Raw genomic sequence first — 26,796 nt, forward strand, 5'->3', positions numbered from 1 at the left:
ACAGCCGGCTTCCTCAGTTAGGCAGCAGGAATCTGAATGTCAATCAAAATGACATCAGAAGCCCTGCTCTCTCCACAGAGCAGAGCGGAAAAGAAGCTTCCGCTCTGTCGACGTAACGTCAGCACAGGTAACTGAATTCCCGGCAGGAGCAGTCTGTGCACCGGTGAAGAAGGTCGCCGGGCACAATTGGCAGGTAGGTAGCAACTGACTGCCTGTCTGTGCTTAGGCATATTTTTTTTGTTTTCATAATGTCTCATATCTCCTTTAATATAGCCTATACAGAGGTGTATTCAATATTAAAAGCTATGTATACTTTTGCATTAAATTTCTTTTTAATTGCTCATTTGCTTCTTATTTGCAAAAAAAAAATAGTTATTATAAAGTCTGCTTATCTCTTTCACATAGCTGGCTTTCTTGCTGTTCCTGTCACATCTTCCTTATCTCGGCTATCAGGAGATAGCAGCAGCTAAGAGGTGCAGGATGTACACTGTAGCGTGGGGCGATGCTTTAAAGTTTCTTGGAGCACATATCACACATGTACTAAATAAAATTATTATTAATTAAAAAAAAAAAAAACACACGTCAGTCTGATGAGGCTGAATTACACCAAATATGCTTATACATCTTTGAAAAGAAAGACCATACATTAAAGAATCTTGAGGGTGAAAGAACAGAAAACAATCCTGAGCAACAGAATCAGAAACCAGGAGCAGTTTGCAAACTGAATATTACAGCAGAGTTAAAATATTGCACCCAAGCAGTAAATAAGTTCAGTTTTTTTTTTGTTTTTTTTTTTTTACAGAAAGTAGCAATGTTTTTGTATTCCAAAAAATCTATTTAACACTTTACAGGGATTTAGAAAGCCACACATTTTTATAAGCATTTTAGAAGTGTACAAAAGGCACATATTTAAGTGGACATACTGCAAATAATTATTTTCACAAATTACTTTCTGTGCGTTTTCTGATGCTCTCGAAGATGTGGCTTTTGGGAGAAACATTTTCCACATTCAGAACATTTAAAAGGTCTTTCTCCTGTGTGGATTCTTGTATGCCGCAGAAGATCTGAGTTACTGATAAATCCTTTACCACATTCAGGGCAGGAATACGGCTTCTCCCCTGTGTGCGTTCTCTGGTGTATAATTAACTGAGAGTTGCAGGGAAACCGTCTCTGACACTCAGTACAGCAATACGGTTTTTCTCTTGTGTGTATTTTCTGATGGATAATGAGAGTAGATTTGGTAACAAATCGCTTTCCACAAATGTTACACATGAAGGGTTTTTCTCCAGTGTGGATTCTTTCATGGATAACCATATGAGAACTACTGGCAGAACACTTCTTAAACTCTGAACATAACTTTCCACTAAGGACTGACTGTACCTGTGACTTCAACCCAAAAACTTCTCCACCCTCCACATAAACTGCACTATTAAGGTCTTTCAGATCACTTGGTTGTCTATCTAGAAAATTCTGATGTTGATATTTCTTAAATCTTCCTCCCATAGTATTCACTTTACAATCTTCAGTAGACTTCATCAGCTTTTTGTTCCCAATTAGCTCAGTAACAGAATCAGAAATTATCTGTTCAGGGAGAAAATCCATATCTTCTTTTACCTTCTTTTCTTGGCCTATGTGAATTATTTGATGCCTAAAGAGACCCAGTTTCGTACTAAAACATTTATTGCATACAAGACAAGAAAACATCTTCATTCCTGAGTGACATTTTGGATAATTTGTTAAATTTGATTGATCAGACAATAAACTTCCATGTTCAGAACATGAATATTGGTCCCTTACTGTGGTGGTTCCTTGATTTGCAGCCAAAAGTGATCTACACGGCATCTTATTTTCTAGATTCCTGATATCGACATTAGAAGAACTAGTAGAACCAATAAATCCATCTTCTGTTTTGTGGATTCCACAAGATTTATTGAGATCTTGTGAACTATGAGTTATTGTATAATCCGGTTTAGTACAACCCTTGGGTGTATTATTTTCAGAAAAAATAAAACATGAATTTTCAATTGATTCTTTCTTAACATGAGATGAATTATGCTGTATATGATCTATGGATGTGGAAATTTCAGGTCCGGCAAGATTCATTTGTTCACGTGAGGTTGGATCCACCTTAGTACCTTTGGTGCTTGTAAGATTGTCTGCAGCGTTTCTCCCATTGCATGAGTTCGGCTCCTCCTTAATAAGCACATGGTCTGTGGGTGTACATATGTTAATGTCTATAAGGTTCCCATCTTTGTGTGATCCCGGCTCTTTATTCGTTTTGGTCTTTGATAAATCTAGTGAAAAAACAAAAAAAACAGAAAAGGAACTAAACCACATTTAAGATATTTTAACATAACATTATTTAGTTGAAAAATGTTTGTACTAACCCCTTTCCCACCCAAGACGTTAACGACCTTGGACGTATGGATACGTCTCGGCAATTTTGCGCACACAGAGGCTGTGTGCATGTGATCGCCGCCAGGTGTCAGCTGATTCAGACAACTGACACCCAGAACTCCGTGCCAGGAGCAATCCTGCACCACTGGAACTCGATCGCAGCATTTCGGGAGCAGGCAGAAAGCCTCTCTGCCCCTGGATAGGAGACCCCGCGACTCCTTGCTGGGTCTCAATCGTTGCCATGGTGACTCAATGTCGTCATGACGACATCCGGGTCAGAAGAGCCACATGTAGCAAAGCTGCTTGATGATGCTCAGAGCATGATCAGCAACTTTGTCGGTGCAGCGCTGACAGTTTTCATACCATAGGGATGCTGAGGCATCCCAAGCGATTAACCTGCAAAAATTGAAAGTGCCATAGTGGAACAAAGTAAAAAAAAAAAAATCTATTGTACCAACGAATAAATATACACATATTTCTTTATTGCCGCATCCAGAACGACCCGACCTATAAAACTGCTCCACTAGTTAACCACTTTAGTGAACACCAAAGAAATTAAAAATCAAAAAAACGAGGCAAAAAACTATGCTTTATCATACCGCCAAACTAAAAGTGGAATAAAACATGATAAAAAAAACCAAACAAATATAAACATGGTACCGCTGAAAACATCATCTTGTCCTGCAAACAAGCCACCATACAGCTCCATCAGCAGAAAAATAAAAAAGTTATCGCTCTCAGCATAAAGCGATGCAAAAATAATTATTTTTCTATAAAAATAGTTTTTATTGTGTAAAAGCACCAAAACCTATATAAATGTGGTAATCGTACTGACTCAAAGAATAAAGCTGCCTTATCAATTTTACCACTCACGTAATGGCAAAAAAAAAAAAAAAAGTCAACTCGTCCTGCAAAAAACAAGCCCTAAAATAACTTTGTGGGATAAAACACGAAAAAATTATAGCGCTGAAAATATGGCGATGCAAAAACTAGTTTTCACAATAAAAAGTGTTTTTTAGTGTGTGAAAGCAACCAAACCCGATATAAATCTGATATCGCTGTAATCGCACCGACCTGAAGAATAAAGTTGCCTAATCACTGATACTGCACGAGGAACGGCGCTGCCCAGGAACTGACATCAGGCTATCGCGCCTGCGTGTTGCGGAGGCCCCAGATCCCGCCCCGCAGTGTGTTATGATGTATTCACACTACAAGGCTGGGAATCTGGCGCCTGCGCAGTGAGCATCTATAGCTGCGCCTGCCATTTTACGATCACACTCTTCTAGTGTGATCATAGAGGTATCTGATTTTCTGGATGTGAAGATACAGAGTTTTTTTCTTCTATGTACTCCACTGTGTCAGTGCAGTCTGATGGCTTCCACAGACACATTGACATGCATGGCCAAGTACGATCAGATCAAACTCAAGCATGAAGCAATTTTTTTGCCCGGTCCGGCGCTGTCGGTGGGGAGAAAAATAGAAAAAAAATCAGTCATGTGCATGCAGGGCTGTGGAGTCGGAGTCGTGGAGTCGGAGCTCATTTTGGTGGAGTCGGAGTTGGAGTCGGTATAAAATGGACCGACTCCGACTCCTAAAATATATAATAAATTGGGTACAGTAGTTCAATGCAGAATATGCTGAATATTTTTTCATAGGAATTTGGGAAAGTTATGAAATGTCCTATAAATGGCTGTTCTATTCCTGATCTAAGGCTACATTCACACACAGCGTTTTTCCTGCGTTTTTTGAGGATACGTTTTTCAGTTGCAAAAGCAGATCAGCTTTTTAAAAAACCGCATCACCTGAAAGGTTTTTGAGCTCATAGATGATGTTTTCAATAGCAAAAGCAGATTAGAAATCTGCTCTATCTATATATCCATTTATCCATATCATATCTGTACCAAAAAAAATGAAAGCCGGATAGCACACAGACTAACACTCCTTTTTTTTAGCACCAGTCAGGTACACCTCATAGCTGCCCAAAAGGACGCCCAGGACAGGCATTGCTCGTCTTCAGTAACATCAACATCAACTGATAGTTGGAATAAATAGACTGCATTCATCACATCTTCTTAAGGTGCAGGCTTTATTTTCAAGTGTAGGGGTGTGAAGTATGAGGTTCTGCAGCAGCTGAGGTGTGCAGTATGAAATTCTGCGGAACAGTATGAGGTTCTGCCCCCTCCCCCCCTAGGTTTGATCCTGGCTACGCCCAAAGTGTGAATGTAGCCTGAGGATCTAGGCTTTATCTTAGCCGAGATAAGTCATAGTGTGTGTGTGTATATATATATATATATATATATATATATATATATATATATATATATATATATATATATATATATATATATATATATATACACATACACACACATACATATATTATATATATATACACACAGTACAGACCAAAAGTTTGGACACACCTCAATCAAAGCGTTTTCTTTATTTTCATGACTATGAAAATTGTAGATTCACTCTGAAGGCATCAAAACTATGAATTAACACATGTGGAATAATATAATTAACAAAAAAGTGTGAAACAACTGAAAATACTGTATGTCTTCTATTCTAGGTTCTTCAAAGTAGCCACCTTTTTTGCTTTGATTTCTGCTTTGCACACTCTTGGCATTCTCTTGATGAGCTTCAAGAGGTAGTCACCGGAAATGGTTTTCACTTCACAGGTGTGCCCTGTCAGGTTTAATAAGTGGGATTTCTTGCCTTATAAATGGGGTTGGGACCATCAGTTGTGTTGTGCAGAAGTCTGGTGCATACACAGGTGATAGTCCTACTGAATAGACTGTTAGAATTTGTATTATGGCAAGAAAAAAGCAGCTGAGTAAAGAAAAACGAGTGGCCATCATTACTTTAAGAAATGAAGGTTAGTCAGTCCGAAAAATTGGGAAAACTTTGAAAGTGTCCCCAAGTGCATTGGCAAAAACCATCAAGCGCTACAAAGAAACTGGCTCACATGAGGACCGCCCCAGTAAAGGAAGACCAAGAGTCACCTCTGCTGCGGAGGATAAGTTCATCCTAGTCACCAGCCTCAGAAATCGCAGGTTAACAGCAGTTCAGAATAGAGACCTGGTCAATGCCACACAGAGTTCTAGCAGCAGACACATCTCTACAACAACTGTTAAGAGGAGACTTTGTGCAGCAGGCCTTCATGGTAAAATAGCTGCTAGGAAACTAGTGCTAAGGACAGGCCACAAGCAGAAGAGACTTGTTTGGGCTAGAGAACACAAGGAATGGACATTAGACCAGTGGAAATCTGTGCTTTGGTCTGATGAGTCCAAATTTGAGATCTTTGGTTCCAACCACCATGTCTTTGTGCGACGCAGAAAAAGTGAACGGATGGACTCTACATGCCTGGTTCCCACCGTGAAGCATGGAGGAGGAGGTGTGATGGTGTGGGGGTGCTTTGCTGGTGACACTGTTGGGGATTTATTCAAAATTGAAGGCATACTGAACCAGCATGGCTACCACAGCATCTTGCAGCGGCATGCTATTCCATCTGGTTTGTGATTAGTTGGACCATCATTTATTTTTCAACAGGACAATGGCCTCAAACACACCTCCAGGCTGTGTAAGGGCTATTTGACCAAGAAGGAGAGTGATGGGGTGTTACGCCAGATGACCTGGCCTCCACAGTCACCAGACCTGAACCCAATCGAGATGGTTTAGGGTGAGCTGGACCGCAGAGTGAAGGCAAAAGGGCCAACAAGTGCTAAGCATTTCTGGGAACTCCTTCAAGACTGTTGGAAGACCATTTCTGGTGACTACCACTTGAAGCTCAACAAGAGAATGCCAAGAGTGTGCAAAGCAGTAATCAAAGCAAAAGGTGGCTACTTTGAAGAACCTAGAATATAAGACATATTTTCAGTTGTTTCACACTTTTTGTTAATTATATAATTCCACATGTGTTAATTCATTGTTTTGATGCCTTCAGAGTGAATCTACAATTTTCATAGTCATGAAAATAAAGAAAACTCTTTGAATGAGAAGGTGTGTCCAAACTTTGTTCTGTTCCGTATACATGTACACAGTGTATTACATATTTACAATTTATTACAGTTTTTTATGTTCTAAAGTTGTATTCCAATAAATAGATATTATGTTCTATCTAAATATCTTGATTATTGGATCATAGAAATGATTAAATGTCTGATGTTCACATTGTACTACAATAAATTTTTCACTTAAATATAAGCAATATATGTGGGAGTCGGAGTCGTGGAGTCGGTGTAAGGGAAATTGAGGAGTCGGAGTCACAGGTATGGCTTACCGACTCCACAGCCCTGTGTGCACGGCGGCATAGATTAATGTTGGTCCGCACTCAGCTCAGACTGATAATACGTTCATCTGCACAAGCCATTAAGAGCATAAAACTTCAATGGTTGAAAATTGTTAATTTTTCAAAGTTTTGACCAAATTTCAGATAATTTCATAAATAAACTCAAATTGCATTAACTTAAATTTGCCACAAACATAAATAACATTATATCACGAAAAAAAAAATTGGTCAGTATCACTGGAATATGTAGAAGTATTTCAGAGTTATTTCCACATAAAGTGACACGTCAGAAATGAAAATAGGTATGCAGACTTATCAAAAGACAGCACTCCCCCTTGAGGGTTAAACACCTGGTGTTAGAGGCAGACGCAGGCTGAAAATCAGAGATGGCACCTTCTGTACATGTCAGGAAGGGGTTCAGGATAGTACTGCAGGGTACTATAATATAGTCTGGAATATGGGACTAAATGTATAGTAAAACCTTTCTATAACACTAGAAATTTCGCAATGAATGATAAGTATCATTCTTACCCATTGACGTGAGGAGCTGACGATTCTCCATCATTACATATTTGTAAAGATGTTCCTCTAAATACTGCCACACCTGGAAGAATATGCATATAGTTATTCTCTCACCAAACAAACAAGCCTACCTGTTAGTGTATGCTGTACCAAAACTCCAAGAAACTAGAGGATTTGATGTAAAAAAAAAAAAAAAAAAACCCAGAATGAAAAAAAAAAAATGCTGTTTTGTTCTGGTCCAATTTTTGCTTCAAATGCCATTTTATCCAAACAGTTGGGAGGCGTTTTTAATGGATGGAATTATAGAAAGCTTTTTTTTTTCCTTCATCAAATCCTCTGGTGCCTTGGACTTCTGGAGGATATATTACATCAATGTGGAAAACGAGTGCGGGGTGTTCACAGGGATACACACTGGCGGTGCATGGACTTGACTTTCCTATGCATTTGTCGTGATTAGTGAGGAGAGCAAGTGCTTGTTACTCAAGTTTGCATCGGCTGCCCAAGTAACATGTTCGCACCGCTGCAGCCGTAGCTGTTAGAGAGCCACAAAACATAATGAGATGGCCTGACATACACAGGTAATTTTTGCATGTTTTGTGGCAGTCTAATAGCTGAGAAACGTGCGGCCACGGGGACGCAAACATCTGACTCAAGCACCCGCAATATTTGGTGCATACCCAAGCACCCGATGCAAACTCGGGTAATGAGCGCTTGCGCTCATCCCTAGTCCCTAATATTCCCAGTAGCGCTCACCTGTCCAGTCAGCAGATGAATGATCTTGTTGGTGAGTTCTAGGATCTTCTTGTCATTGGTTCGACCTTGCGTCAGTGAATGAGGTGAAAGCTCCATGACGGGGCTCTGGGGATCATTTAACCCTTCTGAACTATATGAACTTATTGTGTCTTGCTCTCTAGAGGTCTTCTTTACAACTGTATAATCCTAGAAAGAGTCAGTGGTGAATATTTCAAGCATTTCAGCATAATCTGATGACTTTTGAAAATACTACTACATATATTTTAATTTTAACAGAGGTATTGCACATATTATATTATAAATTCCTCTGTTAAATTTACAACCAGTCAAGCTAGATATGACTAGTAAGGCCACATTCAGACATGTTTTTTTTCCCATTTGTGTGTCATCGGTTATCCTCATTTTTGAACAAACAGATGGAGGATCTCAGTCTTCTAGCATTCATCCACCTAGGTTGTGTGCCATCTTAGTCTTTTACAGTCCTATAAAATTCAGTGAGTGACCCCAATCTGTGTCTTGGATCAAAAATGGACAAGTCTCTATCTTTCTTTTTGCTGACACTTGATCTGCTTGAAATGGCCATATGAACAGCTCTCCAAAAATATATTTTTTGGGGGTACATGTTCTATCTGTGAACACATACATGAAACGCAGACACCTAAATGTAGGGCTTCTCCATAGGCAAAATCCACATAGAGCCATCACCATGGCTCTATCTTTTCCCACATACTCTCCATTCCACCTTGGTATGTCCTTAACCTATCCATTTACTGACTGACACGACTGTACCCCCTCCAGTCTCAGCGTGCACCTATCTTACTCTGCTGCTACCCATAAGCTTTTTATGAAGTAGCTCATTGCCTGCAGGCTGTGGGTATTGGTCCTTTGGGTGGCTGCCCTTAGCTACCACCTTGGGTTCTAAAACACAACACCATAAGAATATTACAACGGCTCTTTATGAAATGGTGATAGGGGTCTCACACAATATGTTATTTATGATCTGCAAAAGGATTTGCCAGAAAACTAGTTGGTGGAGGTTATAACTCATCAAAACCTCAGCAATCTCAAGCATGTAATACCTTCAGTCCTAGCTAGCCAAAACTGTAGAAAAACGACTGGTAGCAATAGTCTCAGTGTTTCAAATGATTGATTAAAAAAACCTTATTTCCTCACCTCACCAGTTAACATGTAAATGATCTCCAGTGTAAGATTTAAGACTCCAGTCATCTGACTTCTGTTAGGATCCATGCTCACGAAAGGAGAACTCAAATTCAGAAGCAGCTTTCAAAGAGAAATGACGAACATGTTGAAAATAGGAATGTCATCAATGACATGTAACATATACGCCTTAACTGGGTGATAAAATGTCTTGCACGGATATGAGAAAACCTCCATACACTATAAAGAGTACAAGTTTCGTGAAACACACTTTTATGAGAAAAACTGACATCTGAATGAGCAGTTAATAAGAGAGCAACAAGGAACCAGCTCCAATATATTATTATATATGGGAGATACAACAAGCTGTGTTGTGCATGTACTATATACAGTATGTGCCGATGAGGGTATAACAGACGTCAGTGTATATACTGAGTATTATATATGGGAGATACAGCAAGCTGTGTGTGCATGTACTATATACAGTATGTGCCGATGAGGGTATAACAGACGTCAGTGTATATACTGCGTATTATATATGGGAGATAAAACAAGCTGTGTGTGCACGTACTATATACAGTATGTGCCGATGAGGGTATAATAGACGTCAGTGTATATACGGAGTATTATATATGGGAGATACAACAAGCTGTGTGTGCATGTACTATATACAGTATGTGCCGATGAGGGTATAATAGACGTCAGTGTATATACTGAGTATTATATATGGGAGATACAACAAGCTGTGTGTGCATGTACTATATACAGTATGTGCCGATGAGGGTATAACAGATGTCAGTGTATATACGGAGTATTATATATGGGAGATACAACAAGCTGTGTGTGCATGTACTATATACAGTATGTGCCGATGACGGTATAACAGACGTCAGTGTATATACTGCGTATTATATATGGGAGATAAAACAAGCTGTGTGTGCATGTACTATATACAGTATGTGCCGATGAGGGTATAACAGATGTCAGTGTATATACGGAGTATTATATATGGGAGATACAACAAGCTGTGTGTGCATGTACTATATACAGTATGTGCCGATGAGGGTATAACAGACGTCAGTGTATATACGGAGTATTATATATGGGAGATACAACAAGCTGTGTGTGCATGTACTATATACAGTATGTGCCGATGAGGGTATAATAGACGTCAGTGTATATACTGAGTATTATATATGGGAGATACAGCAAGCTGTGTGTGCATGTACTATATACAGTATGTGCCGATGAGGGTATAATAGACGTCAGTGTATATACTGCGTATTATATATGGGAGAAAAAACAAGCTGTGTGTGCATGTACTATATACAGTATGTGCCGATGAGGGTATAATAGACGTCAGTGTATATACGGAGTATTATATATGGGAGATACAACAAGCTGTGTGTGCATGTACTATATACAGTATGTGCCGATGAGGGTATAATAGACGTCAGTGTATATACTGCGTATTATATATGGGAGATAAAACAAGCTGTTTGTGCATGTACTATATACAGTATGTGCCGATGAGGGTATAACAGATGTCAGTGTATATACGGCGTATTATATATGGGAGATACAACAAGCTGTGTGTGCATGTACTATATACAGTGTGTGCCGATGAGGGTATAACAGATGTCAGTGTATATACTGAGTATTATATATGGGAGATACAGCAAGCTGTGTGTGCATGTACTATATACAGTATGTGCCGATGAGGGTATAACAGATGTCAGTGTATATACGGAGTATTATATATGGGAGATACAACAAGCTGTGTGTGCATGTACTATATACAGTATGTGCCGATGAGGGTATAACAGACGTCAGTGTATATACGGAGTATTATATATGGGAGATACAACAAGCTGTGTGTGCATGTACTATATACAGTATGTGCCGATGAGGGTATAACAGATGTCAGTGTATATACGGAGTATTATATATGGGAGATACAACAAGCTGTGTGTGCATGTACTATATACAGTATGTGCCGATGAGGGTATAACAGATGTCAGTGTATATACGGAGTATTATATATGGGAGATACAACAAGCTGTGTGTGCATGTACTATATACAGTATGTGCCGATGAGGGTATAACAGATGTCAGTGTATATACGGAGTATTATATATGGGAGATACAACAAGCTGTGTGTGCATGTACTATATACAGTGTGTGCCGATGAGGGTATAACAGACGTCAGTGTATATACTGCGTATTATATATGGGAGATAAAACAAGCTGTGTGTGCATGTACTATATACAGTATGTGCCGATGAGGGTATAACAGATGTCAGTGTATATACGGAGTATTATATATGGGAGATACAACAAGCTGTGTGTGCATGTACTATATACAGTATGTGCCGATGAGGGTATAACAGACGTCAGTGTATATACGGAGTATTATATATGGGAGATACAACAAGCTGTGTGTGCATGTACTATATACAGTATGTGCCGATGAGGGTATAATAGACGTCAGTGTATATACTGAGTATTATATATGGGAGATACAGCAAGCTGTGTGTGCATGTACTATATACAGTATGTGCCGATGAGGGTATAATAGACGTCAGTGTATATACTGCGTATTATATATGGGAGAAAAAACAAGCTGTGTGTGCATGTACTATATACAGTATGTGCCGATGAGGGTATAATAGACGTCAGTGTATATACGGAGTATTATATATGGGAGATACAACAAGCTGTGTGTGCATGTACTATATACAGTATGTGCCGATGAGGGTATAATAGACGTCAGTGTATATACTGCGTATTATATATGGGAGATAAAACAAGCTGTTTGTGCATGTACTATATACAGTATGTGCCGATGAGGGTATAACAGATGTCAGTGTATATACGGCGTATTATATATGGGAGATACAACAAGCTGTGTGTGCATGTACTATATACAGTGTGTGCCGATGAGGGTATAACAGATGTCAGTGTATATACTGAGTATTATATATGGGAGATACAGCAAGCTGTGTGTGCATGTACTATATACAGTATGTGCCGATGAGGGTATAACAGATGTCAGTGTATATACGGAGTATTATATATGGGAGATACAACAAGCTGTGTGTGCATGTACTATATACAGTATGTGCCGATGAGGGTATAACAGACGTCAGTGTATATACGGAGTATTATATATGGGAGATACAACAAGCTGTGTGTGCATGTACTATATACAGTATGTGCCGATGAGGGTATAACAGATGTCAGTGTATATACGGAGTATTATATATGGGAGATACAACAAGCTGTGTGTGCATGTACTATATACAGTATGTGCCGATGAGGGTATAACAGATGTCAGTGTATATACGGAGTATTATAAATGGGAGATACAACAAGCTGTGTGTGCATGTACTATATACAGTATGTGCCGATGAGGGTATAACAGACGTCAGTGTATATACGGAGTATTATATATGGGAGATACAACAAGCTGTGTGTGCATGTACTATATACAGTATGTGCCGATGACGGTATAATAGACGTCAGTGTATATACGGAGTATTATATATGGGAGATACAACAAGCTGTGTGTGCATGTACTATATACAGTATGTGCCGATGAGGGTATAATAGACGTCAGTGTATATACTGCGTATTATAAATGGGAGATACAACAAGCTGTGTGTGCATGTACTATATACAGTATGTGCCGATGACGGTATAACAGACGTCAGTATATATACTGCGTATTATATATGGGAGATACAACAAGCTGTGTGTGCATGTACTATATACAGTATGTGCCGATGAGGGTATAACAGACGTCAGTGTATATACTGAGTATTATATATGGGAGATACAGGAAGCTGTGTGTGCATGTACTATATACAGTATGTGCCGATGAGGGTATAACAGATGTCAGTGTATATACGGAGTATTATATATGGGAGATACAACAAGCTGTGTGTGCATGTACTATATACAGTATGTGCCGATGAGGGTATAATAGACGTCAGTGTATATACGGAGTATTATATATGGGAGATACAACAAGCTGTGTGTGCATGTACTATATACAGTATGTGCCGATGACGGTATAACAGACGTCAGTATATATACTGCGTATTATATATGGGAGATACAACAAGCTGTGTGTGCATGTACTATATACAGTATGTGCCGATGAGGGTATAACAGACGTCAGTGTATATACGGAGTATTATATATGGGAGATACAGGAAGCTGTGTGTGCATGTACTATATACAGTATGTGCCGATGAGGGTATAACAGACGTCAGTATATATACTGCGTATTATATATGGGAGATACAACAAGCTGTGTGTGCATGTACTATATACAGTATGTGCCGATGACGGTATAACAGACGTCAGTGTATATACTGAGTATTATATATGGGAGATACAGGAAGCTGTGTGTGCATGTACTATATACAGTATGTGCCGATGACGGTATAACAGACGTCAGTATATATACTGCGTATTATTTATGGGAGATACAACAAGCTGTGTGTGCATGTACTATATACAGTATGTGCCGATGAGGGTATAACAGACGTCAGTGTATATACTGAGTATTATATATGGGAGATACAACAAGCTGTGTGTGCATGTACTATATACAGTATGTGCCGATGAGGGTATAACAGACGTCAGTGTATATACTGAGTATTATATATGGGAGATACAGGAAGCTGTGTGTGCATGTACTATATACAGTATGTGCCGATGAGGGTATAACAGACGTCAGTATATATACTGCGTATTATATATGGGAGATACAACAAGCTGTGTGTGCATGTACTATATACAGTATGTGCCGATGATGGTATAACAGACGTCAGTATATATACTGCGTATTATATATGGGAGATACAACAAGCTGTGTGTGCATGTACTATATACAGTATATGCCGATGAGGGTATAACAAATGAGCATTATATATACTGAGTATTATATATGGGAGATACAACAAGCTGTGTGTGCACGTACTATATACAGTATGTGCCGATGACGGTATAACAGAGGTCAGTGTATATACTGAGTATTATATATGGGAGATACAACAAGCTGTGTGTGCATGTACTATATACAGTATGTGCCGATGAGGGTATAACAGACGTCAGTGTATATACGGAGTATTATATATGGGAGATACAACAAGCTGTGTGTGCACGTACTATATACAGTATGTGCCGATGACGGTATAACAGAGGTCAGTGTATATACTGAGTATTATATATGGAAGATACAACAAGCTGTGTGTGCACGTACTATATACAGTATGTGCCGATGACGGTATAACAGAGGTCAGTGTATATACTGAGTATGATATATGGGAGATACAACAAGCTGTGTGTGCATGTACTATATACAGTATGTGCCGATGAGGGTATAACAGACGTCAGTGTATATACTGAGTATTATATATGGGAGATACAACAAGCTGTGTGTGCATGTACTATATACAGTATGTGCCGATGACGGTATAACAGAGGTCAGTGTATATACTGAGTATTATATATGGGAGATACAACAAGCTGTGTGTGCATGTACTATATACAGTATGTGCCGATGAGGGTATAACAGATGTCAGTGTATATATGGAGTATTATATATGGGAGATACAACAAGCTGTGTGTGCATGTACTATATACAGTATGTGCCGATGACGGTATAACAGAGGTCAGTGTATATACTGAGTATTATATATGGGAGATACAACAAGCTGTGTGTGCACGTACTATATACAGTATGTGCCGATGACGGTATAACAGATGTCAGTGTATATACGGAGTATTATATATGGGAGATACAACAAGCTGTGTGTGCATGTACTATATACAGTATGTGCCGATGAGGGTATAACAGATGTCAGTGTATATACTGCGTATTATATATGGGAGATACAACAAGCTGTGTGTGCATGTACTATATACAGTATGTGCCGATGAGGGTATAACAGATGTCAGTGTATATACGGAGTATTATATATGGGAGATACAACAAGCTGTGTGTGCACGTACTATATACAGTATGTGCCGATGAGGGTATAACAGATGTCAGTGTATATACGGAGTATTATATATGGGAGATACAACAAGCTGTGTGTGCATGTACTATATACAGTATGTGCCGATGAGGGTATAACAGATGTCAGTGTATATACGGAGTATTATATATGGGAGATACAACAAGCTGTGTGTGCATGTACTATATACAGTATGTGCCGATGAGGGTATAACAGATGTCAGTGTATATACGGAGTATTATATATGGGAGATACAACAAGCTGTGTGTGCATGTACTATATACAGTATGTGCCGATGAGGGTATAACAGATGTCAGTGTATATACGGAGTATTATATATGGGAGATACAACAAGCTGTGTGTGCATGTACTATATACAGTATGTGCCGATGAGGGTATAACAGATGTCAGTGTATATACTGAGTATTATATATGGGAGATACAACAAGCTGTGTGTGCACGTACTATATACAGTATGTGCCGATGAGGGTATAACAGATGTCAGTGTATATACTGAGTATTATATATGGGAGATACAACAAGCTGTGTGTGCATGTACTATATACAGTATGTGCCGATGACGGTATAACAGACTTCAGTGTATATACGGAGTATTATATATGGGAGATACAACAAGCTGTGTGTGCACGTACTATATACAGTATGTGCCGATGAGGGTATAACAGACGTCAGTGTATATACGGAGTATTATATATGGGAGATACAACAAGCTGTGTGTGCATGTACTATATACAGTATGTGCCGATGAGGGTATAACAGACGTCAGTGTATATACGGAGTATTATATATGGGAGATACAACAAGATGTGTGTGCATGTACTATATACAGTATGTGCCGATGAGGGTATAACAGACGTCAGTGTATATACGGAGTATTATATATGGGAGATACAACAAGCTGTGTGTGCATGTACTATATACAGTATGTGCCGATGAGGGTATAACAGACGTCAGTGTATATACGGAGTATTAGGCCTGTTTCACACTTCCGTTTTTGTGTCCGCCAAACGGATCCGTTTCCGTTTTTTTGACGGAAACTGATGCAAACGGATCCGTTTTTAAAAAAACGGATCCGTTTTTTTGACGGATCCGCGGTAACCACTAATGGAAGTCTATGGGACAAAAAAATCGGATCCTGCAAAAAAATGGCGGATCCGTTTTTTTACGGAAACCAACGGATTTTGACGGATTTGAATAAACGGAAGTGTGAAACAGGCCTTATATATGGGAGATACAACAAGCTGTGTGTGCATGTACTATATACAGTATGTGCCGATGAGGGTATAACAGATGTCAGTGTATATACTGCGTATTATATATGGGAGATACAACAAGCTGTGTGTGCATGTACTATATACAGTATGTGCCGATGAGGGTATAACAGATGTCAGTGTATATACGGAGTATTATATATGGGAGATACAACAAGCTGTGTGTGCATGTACTATATACAGTATGTGCCGATGACGGTATAACAGACTTCAGTGTATATACGGAGTATTATATATGGGAGATACAACAAGGTGTGTGTGCATGTACTATATACAGTATGTGCCGATGAGGGTATAACAGACGTCAGTGTATATACGGAGTATTATATATGGGAGATACAACAAGCTGTGTGTGCATGTTCTATATACAGTATGTGCCGATGAGGGTATAACAGATGTCAGTGTATATACGGAGTATTATATATGGGAGATACAACAAGCTGTGTGTGCACGTACTATATACAGTATGTGCCGATGAGGGTATAACAGACGTCAGTGTATATACGGAGTATTATATATGGGAGATACAACAAGCTGTGTGTGCACGTACTATATACAGTATGTGCCGATGACGGTATAACAGATGTCAGTGTATATACGGAGTATTATATATGGGAGATACAACAAGCTGTGTGTGCATGTACTATATACAGTATGTGCCGATGAGGGTATAACAGATGTCAGTGTATATACTGCGTATTATATATGGGAGATACAACAAGCAGTGTGTGCATGTACTATATACAGTATGTGCCGATGAGGGTATAACAGATGTCAGTGTATATACGGAGTATTATATATGGGAGATACAGCAAGCTGTGTGAGCATGTACTATATACAGTATGTGCCGATGACGGTATAACAGACGTCAGTGTATATATGGAGTATTATATATGGGAGATACAACAAGATGTGTGTGCATGTACTATATACAGTATGTGCCGATGAGGGTATAACAGACGTCAGTGTATATACGGAGTATTATATATGGGAGATACAACAAGCTGTGTGTGCATGTACTATATACAGTATGTGCCGATGAGGGTATAACAGACGTCAGTGTATATACGGAGTATTATATATGGGAGATACAACAAGCTGTGTGTGCATGTACTATATACAGTATGTGCCGATGAGGGTATAACAGACGTCAGTGTATATACGGAGTATTATATATGGGAGATACAACAAGCTGTGTGTGCACGTACTATATACAGTATGTGCCGATGAGGGTATAACAGACGTCAGTGTATATACGGAGTATTATATATGGGAGATACAACAAGCTGTGTGTGCATGTACTATATACAGTATGTGCCGATGAGGGTATAACAGACGTCAGTGTATATACGGAGTATTATATATGGGAGATACAACAAGCTGTGTGTGCACGTACTATATACAGTATGTGCCGATGAGGGTATAACAGACGTCAGTGTATATACGGAGTATTATATATGGGAGATACAACAAGCTGTGTGTGCACGTACTATATACAGTATGTGCCGATGAGGGTATAACAGACGTCAGTGTATATACGGAGTATTATATATGGGAGATACAACAAGCTGTGTGTGCACGTACTATATACAGTATGTGCCGATGAGGGTATAACAGACGTCAGTGTATATACGGAGTATTATATATGGGAGATACAACAAGCTGTGTGTGCATGTACTATATACAGTATGTGCCGATGAGGGTATAACAGACGTCAGTGTATATACGGAGTATTATATATGGGAGATACAACAAGATGTGTGTGCATGTACTATATACAGTATGTGCCGATGAGGGTATAACAGACGTCAGTGTATATACGGAGTATTATATATGGGAGATACAACAAGCTGTGTGTGCATGTACTATATACAGTATGTGCCGATGAGGGTATAACAGACGTCAGTGTATATACGGAGTATTAGGCCTGTTTCACACTTCCGTTTTTGTGTCCGCCAAACGGATCCGTTTCCGTTTTTTTGACGGAAACTGATGCAAACGGATCCGTTTTTAAAAAAACGGATCCGTTTTTTTGACGGATCCGCGGTAACCACTAATGGAAGTCTATGGGACAAAAAAATCGGATCCTGCAAAAAAATGGCGGATCCGTTTTTTTACGGAAACCAACGGATTTTGACGGATTTGAATAAACGGAAGTGTGAAACAGGCCTTATATATGGGAGATACAACAAGCTGTGTGTGCATGTACTATATACAGTATGTGCCGATGAGGGTATAACAGATGTCAGTGTATATACTGCGTATTATATATGGGAGATACAACAAGCTGTGTGTGCATGTACTATATACAGTATGTGCCGATGAGGGTATAACAGATGTCAGTGTATATACGGAGTATTATATATGGGAGATACAACAAGCTGTGTGTGCATGTACTATATACAGTATGTGCCGATGAGGGTATAACAGACGTCAGTGTATATACGGAGTATTATATATGGGAGATACAACAAGCTGTGTGTGCACGTACTATATACAGTATGTGCCGATGAGGGTATAACAGACGTCAGTGTATATACGGAGTATTATATATGGGAGATACAACAAGCTGTGTGTGCACGTACTATATACAGTATGTGCCGATGAGGGTATAACAGACGTCAGTGTATATACGGAGTATTATATATGGGAGATACAACAAGCTGTGTGTGCATGTACTATATACAGTATGTGCCGATGAGGGTATAACAGACGTCAGTGTATATACGGAGTATTATATATGGGAGATACAACAAGATGTGTGTGCATGTACTATATACAGTATGTGCCGATGAGGGTATAACAGACGTCAGTGTATATACGGAGTATTATATATGGGAGATACAACAAGCTGTGTGTGCATGTACTATATACAGTATGTGCCGATGAGGGTATAACAGACGTCAATGTATATACGGAGTATTAGGCCTGTTTCACACTTCCGTTTTTGTGTCCGCCAAACGGATCCGTTTCCGTTTTTTTGACGGAAACTGATGCAAACGGATCCGTTTTTAAAAAAACGGATCCGTTTTTTTGACGGATCTGCGGTAACCACTAATGGAAGTCTATGGGACAAAAAAATCGGATCCTGCAAAAAAATGGCGGATCCGTTTTTTTACGGAAACCAACGGATTTTGACGGATTTGAATAAACGGAAGTGTGAAACAGGCCTTATATATGGGAGATACAACAAGCTGTGTGTGCATGTACTATATACAGTATGTGCCGATGAGGGTATAACAGATGTCAGTGTATATACTGCGTATTATATATGGGAGATACAACAAGCTGTGTGTGCATGTACTATATACAGTATGTGCCGATGAGGGTATAACAGATGTCAGTGTATATACGGAGTATTATATATGGGAGATACAACAAGCTGTGTGTGCATGTACTATATACAGTATGTGCCGATGAGGGTATAACAGATGTCAGTGTATATACTGAGTATTATATATGGGAGATACAACAAGCTGTGTGTGCATGTACTATATACAGTATGTGCCGATGACGGTATAACAGACTTCAGTGTATATACGGAGTATTATATATGGGAGATACAACAAGCTGTGTGTGCATGTACTATATACAGTATGTGCCGATGAGGGTATAACAGACGTCAGTGTATATACGGAGTATTATATATGGGAGATACAACAAGCTGTGTGTGCATGTACTATATACAGTATGTGCCGATGAGGGTATAACAGATGTCAGTGTATATACTGAGTATTATATATGGGAGATACAACAAGCTGTGTGTGCACGTACTATATACAGTATGTGCCGATGAGGGTATAACAGATGTCAGTGTATATACTGAGTATTATATATGGGAGATACAACAAGCTGTGTGTGCATGTACTATATACAGTATGTGCCGATGACGGTATAACAGACTTCAGTGTATATACGGAGTATTATATATGGGAGATACAACAAGCTGTGTGTGCACGTACTATATACAGTATGTGCCGATGACGGTATAACAGACGTCAGTGTATATACGGAGTATTATACACTCACTGGCCACTTTATTAGGTACACCATGCTAGCAAGGGGTTGGACCCCCTTTTGCCTTCAGAACTGCCTCAATTCTTCGTGGCAGAGATTCAACAAGGTGCTGGAAGCCTTCCTCAGAGATTTTGGACCATATTGACATGATGGCATCACACAGTTGGCGCAGATTTGTCGGCTGCACATCCCTGATGCGAATCTCCCGTTCCACCACATCCCAAAGATGCTCTATTGGATTGAGATCTGGTGACTGAGGAGGCCATTTGAGTACAGTAAACTCATTGTCATGTTCAAGAAACCAATCTGAGATGATTCGAGCTTTATGACATGGCGCATTATCCTGCTGAAAGTAGCCATCAGATGTTGGGTACATTGTGGTCATAAAGGGATGGACATGGTCAGCAACAATACTCAGGTAGGCTGTGGCGTTGCAACGATGCTCAATTGGTACCAAGGGGCCCAAAGAGTGCCCAGAAAAAATTCCCCACACCATGACACCACCACCACCAGCCTGAACCGTTGATACAAGGCAGGATGGATCCATGCTTTCATGTTGTTTACGCCAAATTCTGACCCTACCATCCGAATGTCGCAGCAGAAATCGAGACTCATCAGACCAGGCAACGTTTTTCCAATCTTCTACTGTCCAATTTCGATGAGCTTGTGCAAATTGTAGCCTCAGTTTCCTGTTCTTAGCTGAGAGGAGTGGTACCCAGTGTGGTCTTCTGCTGCTGTAGCCCATCTGCCTCAAAGTTCGACGCACTGTGCGTTCAGAGATGCTCTTCTGCCTACCTTGGTTGTAACGGGTGGCAATTTGAGTCACTGTTGCCTTTCTATCAGCTCGAACCAGTCTGCCCATTCTCCTCTGACCTCTGGCATCAACATGGCATTTCCGGCCACAGAACTGCCGCTCACTGGATTTTTTTTCTTTTTCGGACCATTCTCTGTAAACCCTAGAGATGGTTGTGCGTGAAAATCCCAGTAGATCAGCAGTTTCTGAAATACTCAGACCAGCCCTTCTGGCACCAACAATCATGCCACGTTCAAAGGCACTCAAATCACCTTTCTTCCCCATACTGATGCTCGGTTTGAACTGCAGGAGATTGTCTTGACCATGTCTACATGCCTAAATGCACTGAGTTGCCGCCATGTGATTGGCTGATTAGAAATTAAGTCTTAACACACAGTTGGACAGGTGTACCTAATAAAGTGGCCAGTGAGTGTATATGGGAGATACAGCAAGCTGTGTGTGCATGTACTATATACAGTATGTGCCGATGAGGGTATAACAGATGTCAGTGTATATACTGCGTATTATATATGGGAGATACAACAAGCTGCGTGTGCATGTACTATATACAGTATGTGCCGATGAGGGTATAACAGATGTCAGTGTATATACTGAGTATTATATATGGGAGATACAACAAGCTGTGTGTGCATGTACTATATACAGTATGTGCCGATGAGGGTATAACAGACGTCAGTGTATATACGGAGTATTATATATGGGAGATACAACAAGCTGTGTGTGCACGTACTATATACAGTATGTGCCGATGAGGGTATAACAGACGTCAGTGTATATACGGAGTATTATATATGGGAGATACAACAAGCTGTGTGTGCATGTACTATATACAGTATGTGCCGATGAGGGTATAACAGACGTCAGTGTATATACGGAGTATTATATATGGGAGATACAACAAGCTGTGTGTGCATGTACTATATACAGTATGTGCCGATGAGGGTATAACAGACGTCAGTGTATATACGGAGTATTATATATGGGAGATACAACAAGCTGTGTGTGCACGTACTATATACAGTATGTGCCGATGAGGGTATAACAGACGTCAGTGTATATACGGAGTATTATATATGGGAGATACAACAAGCTGTGTGTGCACGTACTATATACAGTATGTGCCGATGAGGGTATAACAGACGTCAGTGTATATACTGCGTATTATATATGGGAGATACAACAAGCTGTGTGTGCATGTACTATATACAGTATGTGCCGATGAGGGTATAACAGACGTCAGTGTATATACGGAGTATTATATATGGGAGATACAACAAGCTGTGTGTGCATGTACTATATACAGTATGTGCCAATGAGGGTATAACAGACGTCAGTGTATATACGGAGTATTATATATGGGAGATACAGGAAGCTGTGTGTGCACGTACTATATACAGTATGTGCCGATGAGGGTATAACAGAGGTCAGTGTATATACTGCGTATTATATATGGGAGATACAACAAGCTGTGTGTGCATGTACTATATACAGTATGTGCCGATGAGTGTATAACAGACGTCAGTGTATATACTGCGTATTATATATGGGAGATACAGGAAGCTGTGTGTGCACGTACTATATACAGTATGTGCCGATGAGGGTATAATAGACGTCAGTGTATATACTGCGTATTATATATGGGAGATACAACAAGCTGTGTGTGCATGTACTATATACAGTATGTGCCGATGAGGGTATAACAGACGTCAGTGTATATACGGAGTATTATATATGGGAGATACAACAAGCTGTGTGTGCATGTACTATATACAGTATGTGCCGATGACGGTATAACAGATGTCAGTGTATATACGGAGTATTATATATGGGAGATACAACAAGCTGTGTGTGCACGTACTATATACAGTATGTGCCGATGAGGGTATAACAGACGTCAGTGTATATACGGAGTATTATATATGGGAGATACAACAAGCTGTGTGTGCATGTACTATATACAGTATGTGCCGATGAGGGTATAACAGAGGTCAGTGTATATACTGAGTATTATATATGGGAGATACAACAAGCTGTGTGTGCATGTACTATATACAGTATGTGCCGATGAGGGTATAACAGACGTCAGTGTATATACTGCGTATTATATATGGGAGATACAACAAGCTGTGTGTGCACGTACTATATACAGTATGTGCCGATGAGGGTATAACAGACGTCAGTGTATATACGGAGTATTATATATGGGAGATACAACAAGCTGTGTGTGCACGTACTATATACAGTATGTGCCGATGAGGGTATAACAGACGTCAGTATATATACTGCGTATTATATATGGGAGATACAACAAGCTGTGTGTGCACGTACTATATACAGTATGTGCCGATGAGGGTATAACAGACGTCAGTGTATATACGGAGTATTATATATGGGAGATACAACAAGCTGTGTGTGCATGTACTATATACAGTATGTGCCGATGAGGGTATAACAGATGTCAGTGTATATACGGAGTATTATATATGGGAGATACAACAAGCTGTGTGTGCACGTACTATATACAGTATGTGCCGATGAGGGTATAACAGATGTCAGTGTATATACGGAGTATTATATATGGGAGATACAACAAGCTGTGTGTGCATGTACTATATACAGTATGTGCCGATGAGGGTATAACAGATGTCAGTGTATATACGGAGTATTATATATGGGAGATACAACAAGCTGTGTGTGCATGTACTATATACAGTATGTGCCGATGAGGGTATAACAGATGTCAGTGTATATACGGAGTATTATATATGGGAGATACAACAAGCTGTGTGTGCATGTACTATATACAGTATGTGCCGATGAGGGTATAACAGATGTCAGTGTATATACGGAGTATTATATATGGGAGATACAACAAGCTGTGTGTGCACGTACTATATACAGTATGTGCCGATGAGGGTATAACAGATGTCAGTGTATATACTGAGTATTATATATGGGAGATACAACAAGCTGTGTGTGCACGTACTATATACAGTATGTGCCGATGAGGGTATAACAGATGTCAGTGTATATACTGAGTATTATATATGGGAGATACAACAAGCTGTGTGTGCATGTACTATATACAGTATGTGCCGATGACGGTATAACAGACTTCAGTGTATATACGGAGTATTATATATGGGAGATACAACAAGCTGTGTGTGCACGTACTATATACAGTATGTGCCGATGACGGTATAACAGACGTCAGTGTATATACGGAGTATTATATATGGGAGATACAGCAAGCTGTGTGTGCATGTACTATATACAGTATGTGCCGACGAGGGTATAACAGATGTCAGTGTATATACTGCGTATTATATATGGGAGATACAACAAGCTGTGTGTGCATGTACTATATACAGTATGTGCCGATGAGGGTATAACAGATGTCAGTGTATATACTGCGTATTATATATGGGAGATACAACAAGCTGTGTGTGCATGTACTATATACAGTATGTGCCGATGAGGGTATAACAGACGTCAGTGTATATACGGAGTATTATATATGGGAGATACAACAAGCTGTGTGTGCATGTACTATATACAGTATGTGCCGATGAGGGTATAACAGATGTCAGTGTATATACGGAGTATTATATATGGGAGATACAACAAGCTGTGTGTGCATGTACTATATACAGTATGTGCCGATGACGGTATAACAGACGTCAGTGTATATACGGAGTATTATATATGGGAGATACAACAAGCTGTGTGTGCATGTACTATATACAGTATGTGCCGATGAGGGTATAACAGACGTCAGTGTATATACGGAGTATTATATATGGGAGATACAACAAGCTGTGTGTGCATGTACTATATACAGTATGTGCCGATGAGGGTATAACAGATGTCAGTGTATATACGGAGTATTATATATGGGAGATACAACAAGCTGTGTGTGCACGTACTATATACAGTATGTGCCGATGAGGGTATAACAGACGTCAGTGTATATACGGAGTATTATATATGGGAGATACAACAAGCTGTGTGTGCATGTACTATATACAGTATGTGCCGATGAGGGTATAACAGACGTCAGTGTATATACGGAGTATTATATATGGGAGATACAGGAAGCTGTGTGTGCACGTACTATATACAGTATGTGCCGATGAGGGTATAACAGACGTCAGTGTATATACGGAGTATTATATATGGGAGATACAACAAGCTGTGTGTGCATGTACTATATACAGTATGTGCCGATGAGGGTATAACAGACGTCAGTGTATATACGGAGTATTATATATGGGAGATACAACAAGCTGTGTGTGCATGTACTATATACAGTATGTGCCGATGAGGGTATAACAGACGTCAGTGTATATACGGAGTATTATATATGGGAGATACAACAAGCTGTGTGTGCATGTACTATATACAGTATGTGCCGATGACGGTATAACAGATGTCAGTGTATATACGGAGTATTATATATGGGAGATACAACAAGCTGTGTGTGCACGTACTATATACAGTATGTGCCGATGAGGGTATAACAGACGTCAGTGTATATACGGAGTATTATATATGGGAGATACAACAAGCTGTGTGTGCATGTACTATATACAGTATGTGCCGATGAGGGTATAACAGAGGTCAGTGTATATACTGAGTATTATATATGGGAGATACAACAAGCTGTGTGTGCATGTACTATATACAGTATGTGCCGATGAGGGTATAACAGACGTCAGTGTATATACTGCGTATTATATATGGGAGATACAACAAGCTGTGTGTGCACGTACTATATACAGTATGTGCCGATGAGGGTATAACAGACGTCAGTGTATATACGGAGTATTATATATGGGAGATACAACAAGCTGTGTGTGCACGTACTATATACAGTATGTGCCGATGAGGGTATAACAGACGTCAGTATATATACTGCGTATTATATATGGGAGATACAACAAGCTGTGTGTGCACGTACTATATACAGTATGTGCCGATGAGGGTATAACAGACGTCAGTGTATATACGGAGTATTATATATGGGAGATACAACAAGCTGTGTGTGCATGTACTATATACAGTATGTGCCGATGAGGGTATAACAGATGTCAGTGTATATACGGAGTATTATATATGGGAGATACAACAAGCTGTGTGTGCACGTACTATATACAGTATGTGCCGATGAGGGTATAACAGATGTCAGTGTATATACGGAGTATTATATATGGGAGATACAACAAGCTGTGTGTGCATGTACTATATACAGTATGTGCCGATGAGGGTATAACAGATGTCAGTGTATATACGGAGTATTATATATGGGAGATACAACAAGCTGTGTGTGCATGTACTATATACAGTATGTGCCGATGAGGGTATAACAGATGTCAGTGTATATACGGAGTATTATATATGGGAGATACAACAAGCTGTGTGTGCATGTACTATATACAGTATGTGCCGATGAGGGTATAACAGATGTCAGTGTATATACGGAGTATTATATATGGGAGATACAACAAGCTGTGTGTGCATGTA

General features: G+C 39.6%; 1 protein-coding gene across 1 annotated transcript in view; it reads right to left on the reverse strand.

The window, feature by feature from the left end:
- Positions 1-591: 591 nt before the first annotated feature.
- Positions 592-26,796, reverse strand: part of LOC141074247 (oocyte zinc finger protein XlCOF7.1-like) — a 39,638-nt gene continuing 13,433 nt past the window's right edge. Inside the window, exons 2-5 of the mRNA XM_073561861.1 lie at positions 9,137-9,244; positions 7,964-8,149; positions 7,220-7,292; positions 592-2,294 (exon numbers count right to left, since the gene is read on the reverse strand). Coding sequence (XP_073417962.1) covers positions 946-2,294; positions 7,220-7,292; positions 7,964-8,149; positions 9,137-9,211 — 1,683 coding nt within the window. The 5' untranslated portion in view covers positions 9,212-9,244 and the 3' untranslated portion in view covers positions 592-945. The remainder of the gene's footprint in view (positions 2,295-7,219; positions 7,293-7,963; positions 8,150-9,136; positions 9,245-26,796) is intronic.

Source organism: Dendrobates tinctorius, unplaced genomic scaffold (assembly GCF_039654945.1).
Source record: "Dendrobates tinctorius isolate UK_male_01 unplaced genomic scaffold, ASM3965494v1 ptg000331l, whole genome shotgun sequence".
Taxonomy (NCBI): Eukaryota; Metazoa; Chordata; class Amphibia; order Anura; family Dendrobatidae; genus Dendrobates; species Dendrobates tinctorius.